Source organism: Lagopus leucura, unplaced genomic scaffold, assembly GCF_019238085.1.
Source record: "Lagopus leucura isolate 7727_CA_CO unplaced genomic scaffold, USGS_WTPT01 Super-Scaffold_739, whole genome shotgun sequence".
Classification (NCBI taxonomy): Eukaryota; Metazoa; Chordata; class Aves; order Galliformes; family Phasianidae; genus Lagopus; species Lagopus leucura.
This window is the reverse complement of record NW_024962255.1, coordinates 13171685-13178146: the sequence shown is the minus strand read 5'-3', so window position 1 is coordinate 13178146 and position 6462 is coordinate 13171685. Positions and strand designations below refer to the sequence as shown.

The window sequence follows — 6462 nt, the reverse complement described above, 5'->3', positions numbered from 1 at the left end:
TTTTTTTTTAAATAAATGAAAAATGGGGGAAAAAGAGATTTAGTGTGGCCTAAACTTTGTACAGCCGCATCTACTGCAGCAGCCTGTAAGCTGGTGAATGCTTGGCACCGTTTTTCAGAAATCTGTGGGCTCAGTAAGGGCTTCATCACTGTTAATTTTATGGTATTCACCTTGAATAAGTAATGCTTCTTTTCCCATCAAACATAAATAGGGAATAGCTGTGAGCTAGGAATGCTCTGGGTTTCACTGACACACTCTCACTCCTTGTCCCCATGCTCCTGTCTTTTGAACTAGCAGGGCTTGCAGAGTATCTTTATACCATAGGCAGAATAATGACCTTGTCCATGTACTTGTAGTACATAACAATACCCTGGACAAAGAAGCTTGTACTTTGAGCCATATGACCAGAGCTGTTGAGTTGAAAAAACAAAAGCTGTCAACATACGGGTGACATTTTTGGAAAATCTTTGTAACATTCAAGGAAATGGTTGAATCATTTCTTCTATAATTGAATTCTCTATATTTTCTATAAGCGTTTTCTTTTCCTTTTTTTCAAAAAATATATTGTGTACCCATCACCTTACAAGCAACAGTAAAACAGTCACATTGAGGTCTTTAGCATCACGTTTAGGTTCTAAACATCTTTTTTCCACATTCATGTTTGTTGTGCTTGGATGTTTGAGGATGTGCATGGTGCTTTGCCCAAAGCTTTGGGTGCTGAATTAAAATACCAGACAATAGACAGAGCCCTGTAGGCTTGCAGGCCATATGCAAGCAGGTGAGCATGTGCATGTGTGAGGAGGGGTCAGTACTGTGCTGTCACTGCAACACCAGACAATTGCCAACCAACATACAGATTCTCTTTGCTCAAACCAGGCAAGACTGGTAGGTACAAGCTCTCCATACGCTAGCTCATAAATAACATATTTCCTTTCACATTGTGTATGTCTTCTCCTCACCCCTCCGTAAAACATAATGCCGTGCTTCTCGTGATGATTCTGGCTGGTAGCAAAGGCTAAGACAAACCCCAAATTTGTGTGCATGTATCCATACTTGGATATATATGTCAACACATATATGTCAATACATATGCGAACACATTCACATGTGCACACACAATCCAATACCTGATTTACGAAAAATTGTTTAGCCTGGATTGATCTTGCATGCAACTAAGGAGAAAGTTAAAATCCAATTTTTTCTCTTCTCATTTGACAGAAGGTAAGAAATATTTAAGAGGTTCAAAAATTTATTTCTCTATCAATCATCTTGTTTCCTGTCACCTATTACGTGGGCCATTTTTCCAGCCACTTGCCTTAATGTAATATATGATATTTCGAAGCATTGGTGCTGACCTTATTGTGGTGTTTAATGGCTCTAAGCAAAAGATTTCCACTGGACTTCCACTTACTTTCCACTTACACCTCCCTCCATCTAATTCCCAGAAACCAGTCCTGAGTCTCTGATCACCAAGAAGAGGAGAAAATAAAGATCAATGATTACTCTTAGGCTTTCCACAAATGGGAAGTGTAAATAGCGTACTTATACCTGTATTTCTCTGTTTCTTGCTCTTTGTTTATTGATCTGTCTTCCTACCTTTACATATAGAGTGATCAGAGCTGGTCCTTTAGTTGTGTACAGATGGCAACATGGCATTTTGATGTATGACAGTTAAACTGGACAGACGCACAAACCTTAGTGATGTAGGACTATTGTGTTTGATTCATTAGTGCTTATTATAATTTGAGTACTCACTTCTGAAGGAAGGATATTCAGAAATGGCACCATCTATGATAATGTACACATACAATTAAACAGCAGTCTTCTAAAAAAAGATAATTTGTGTACAGATGTGAAACCAAACATATATTTCAGAAATTCTCCCGTATGGAGGACCAGCTTTTTTTCACTGTGGTTAGTATGAATGCAGTTCATAAATGAAAAAGGAGCACTGACTTCAAAGTAAAGGCTTAATGTGACCCAACACAGAAACTGGTTGCAGATTACAGCATGTTAATAGCTCAAGTAGCAGAGATTGGAAGAACTCACCAGAATTGTCTTTTGTTTTGGGAATGTGAAATGTGATAACCACAGTCTAAATAATTGTAACGAAAAACTGCTTAAATTGTTTTGTTTCTTTGCAGGAGAGTGAAATATCCTAAACAATCCAATTTTACATATACTGTATAACAATTCCTGTTGTTTTTGTTTAAATAACTACTCTACAAAATGTAACAACAAAGTAATCACAGTCCAAGAAGTCACTCCAGACTAAAGCCTGTTAGGTGGTAGTGTGGCTATATTTGTACTGCAGCCAGTGGACAAACATTGAAGCTGAGATAGTTTAGCTTAAATGTTGGATTATATAGTGGACATAATTGTTTTCACAATAAATTAGTATCATCTGCTTTTTATTTGTTTGATTCACTGATACTTCTCTAAAGATAAAAATACCACGGTGTGTTTTATTGTGGTATTTCACAGTTCTGCAAAATTACAAAGCCTCAAGTTGACTTGCACAATGGAAATCTGCTTTTCCTGATAATTGGGTCCTAGGTTTTTGTTTTAATCCTCAGTAGCACAGTCCTATTTTTTTTTTTTTAATTTTTAATTTTTAATTATTCACACAGTCGTGTCAGATGTTGCTAATCTGAGATATAGAGAGTATTACTGAATCATTTAGAACATCAAATGCTTGGGTGAATAGATACTGCAGCACAGATATGAAACATCTTTGTCTGATGGCTATAAAGCTTGTTGGCAACTTTGTGAAACTGCTGGCACAAAAGGCACCTGTCAAAGGCCTTTTGTAAGTTAACATTATAGATACATTCATTGCTTTTACTTTGATTTGGTTATTTCTGTACTTTTGTATCTGGTTTCCCAGCAAAGTAAAATGAAAGAAAGAAATAAAGGAGGGGAAAAAATGTTAAAATATGATGTTGCTTGGTACAAGAGTCAACTGATAACATTATGTTGAGAGATTGTGAAACTGAAGCTAAGCCAGATGTTTCTATTCTGACCTGAACTCAACGAAGAAATCTCAGTGTGCCTCCCACTGAGGTATGTGCTATTACCAAAGGTCTGGAGATAAAGCTCATGGCTGATCAGGACAGATATGGGACCATCAGCAATTCTGAAGTAAGAAAACAACAAAATACGATCGATGAGAAGGCATATGCCTTATGAGTTCATGCACTGTTTATGAACCCTGCCTTAAAGCACTGTAATAGGTGGCAAAAGAAGAGGAACTGCCTGGAATTGCCAACAGCTGATGGCCAACAGGCAGCACAGAATTGTCACATTTGCCATTTATAACAAGTGCTATCTGGGAGCACCTTGCCATGTCCCTAGCTCAGGGTGGTGTTTGCTATGCTTAGTGTCACAGAAGACGCACGCCTTCTGCAGGGATTGCTCAGTGTGGGGTGGCTGGACCTGACCATGGCCATGGAGTTGAGCTATGTATGGTAATAAAACAAAGGACTTCTCAACAGAATGTTACACATACAAAAATATGACTTTCAACTTTGAAAATAAATAAGTTCAGTTTATTAAGAGCTGGTGTCAATGCTGAACAAAATACACATCCTCCAGTAAAGAAACATGTACGTGAACTATTTTTTTTCTGTTTTTTTTTTTTTTTTTTTTTTGATTTACTAAAATACAAGTTGGACCTTTATTTATTTATTTTTAAATGTATTTTTTGTCTCCCTTAATTAAATGTCTTTATTACTGTGACCATCATTCTCCTTTATGCCAAAGACTGAGGTGTGGTTGTTTTTCTAATATTTCTTAGGAGTCTGGCCACATATGCAATTTTTTTAAGGGAAAATACTTGACAATGAAAAAAAAGAAAAAGAAAAAATATATTTTTTCTAATAAATAAAAATAATTTAAAATGCTAGAGGCTATACATGACTAGTTCTGATTATGTTCATTTATAAATGAAATTGTTTCCAAAATATGTGGAAGCAATATTAAAGGCAGACAAACAAAGATCTGTCTACTTTATTTTTCCATTACACTTGCCCTTCGTAACTTCTCCATCAGTGGTTCAGCATGTAAGAGGAATAAATGTCACATCACCATTCATGAAGTTTGTCAGGCTTTTAAAAAATAGTTCTGGCCTCGGAGTCAACATTCATCTTCAACTTCTCTGATTGGTGGTATCAAGCTGCTTGTCGATTTGTATTGATTGATCTGATTGGCCATGTGGGTGCTCATGGGCTTGATTTGAATGTTTCTGGGATAGGCATTATCCGGCTCATCTGTAAACCATTTCTTTTCTGCTAAGAAGCAAAATGGGTAGAGACAGAATAAGGAGGGAAAATAAGAATTTTAATTAGTGAAGCACGCAGAAGCAAAAACACCAAAAAAAAGAGGGGGGTAGCAGTCAGTAAAGTTTATAGAGAAAAGGCAATCAATAGAAAGTGACTTTGACTAATTAATAGCGATACAGTGCATTAGATTAATACCTCTGAAAATAGTCTTTATGGATGGAGCATGACACATTTGCACATTTGATAGAAGTTAAACAAAACTGACAGTTTGCTTGTTGTGAGAGTTCTTTTTGTTTTCATGCTCAAGTGAATGCCCTCTGATTCATTTATTGAAAAAAAATAAATACAATAAGTAGAAATAAAAGGCTAAACTGAGAAGCCAGGGAGAGCAGGTGGGGTAAAGGTTGTGCAGAAGAGAGCTTGTGAGTCCTATACAGAGAAGTACCCCAAAAGTTGGGGGGCTTCTCTGTCCTGTTTCAGCCTGGAGGTGTTCACTCTCATGCAGAGGAAGACCTGAAGGACATCTCACAGATCCTGGTGCCAGAGGACATGGCATGGGTTTGACATGGTTACTGAGCAGCCCGGCTGTGGGTTTTTGCCCTGTACAGGGGGATGCAATCTACCTGGTGCTGCAGGTGGTAAAGGCTCAATCCTGAACAGATTAGTTGTGATACATGACAGCAAGGCATGGGAAGCAAGGGTTTACTAAGATATTAGTGGGGCCACCAGCCCTTCGGTATGTTTGTGCAGAGCCTGTTTCCATCATCATGGGAAGAGTTTTATGGCACTGCTCTGGGGTAGGCTGGGAGAAGGAGAAATTATAACATTGCAGCCACTCCCTCACTGCATAGGATTATGGCCGCTGTTCTGCATTGCTCATAATGCAGGTATGTACAAAAGCTTCACAAAATTCACAAAACAAAGAAAGGATTTCCTTAAGCCAGTGCTAACACTGGTGTCATTCCTTAATGGCAGGTATGTAGCTTTGCAGGATACCTAAGTACTTTGAGTACTTAAAGACTCCTCATCATCATGCAATTTATGGTCATCAGGTGCTTGTTCTTTAACACATTGTGAGCAGGGTTTTCCTTCACCCATCTCTCTTTCTCTCCTTATCCAGTTTCCAGAGGTGGGTGTGCAGAGCAATGAGTTTAAATGATGCTGGGGATAGGATTCTGCAGCTGTGGCATTTTCATTGTTACATGCCATGTTCAATGTATGCTACATCAGAGTGGCTGTGCTTACATTTATGCAATACTTCTCACCCCTGTGGGAAACTCAGAATGCTTTGGCAGCTTCACTGTCTCACTACATAATACAAACTAGCACTTCAGCTTACCCCTGAAATGCTGCTATCTCAGGGCTCAAATCAGGGAAAGAGAGGGGTGCTCCTTTATTTAAAAAATAAAAAAATAAAAAAATAATTCATCTCAGACCAAGCTCAGGAGGCAGAGCTTAGAACAGAAATTGGAAGAGCAGAAAGAGAGACAACTATCCAGGCACAGATGTGTAAAAATAAGCAACTAGCTGTGAAGTTAGGGCTCTGAAGAAGGGGATTAATTTCCAGAGTCCCTTTACTCAGTCACTTTTACCTGCTGTGGATTTTAAGCATCTACTTATGACACTCCAACCCCAGCAACCAACCCCTAACTCAGGAAAGCTAATCCATTATTTTTACTGACATATTTGTTATATGTGCTTATGCATTTATAATAATTTTTAAAAATTATAGAAAGGAGTTGTATCATCATTATTTGATGGGGATTACTGAAATAGAATGACTGCACTGGTTTTCCTGTCATTATTAAAAATATGATTTTCTTTTTTGGGAAATATCTGACTCATTTTGGATGAAGGTAAATATTTTCCTACCTGCTTAAAGTTGCCTGAGTCTGAGCAATGTTTTCTTTCCCATGTCTCTCTCTCTCTCTTACCTATTATAATTAAGTTCCCTTTGATTTGAACAGATTGGACAATAGGAATTCATAATGTTACATCCTGCACACTGAAGCTAACTGATTAAGTGCTCTAAATTATTCTTCCTGACAGAATGATAAAGTTACAATCTGTTCAGAGATGATCTACAGCTTGCCAGACTCCTACTGCTTCTTTCTACATTCATTTATCTTTTTGTCAAGCAGTTAAAAAAAAAAAAAAAAAAAAAAAAAAAAAAAAAAAAAAA

At 37.5% G+C, this 6462-nt stretch overlaps 1 protein-coding gene across 2 annotated transcripts in view; it reads right to left on the bottom strand.

Moving 5' to 3' along the window:
- Positions 1 to 3526: 3526 nt before the first annotated feature.
- The window catches only part of KCNMA1 (potassium calcium-activated channel subfamily M alpha 1), a 431920-nt gene continuing 428984 nt past the window's right edge, over positions 3527 to 6462 (bottom strand). The window contains exon 30 of one of the 2 annotated variants that reach the window (XM_042863223.1): positions 3527 to 4289. In XM_042863223.1, coding sequence (XP_042719157.1) covers positions 4135 to 4289 — 155 coding nt within the window. In that variant the 3' untranslated portion in view covers positions 3527 to 4134. The remainder of the gene's footprint in view (positions 4290 to 6462) is intronic. The other variant, XM_042863224.1, reaches the window with a different exon arrangement.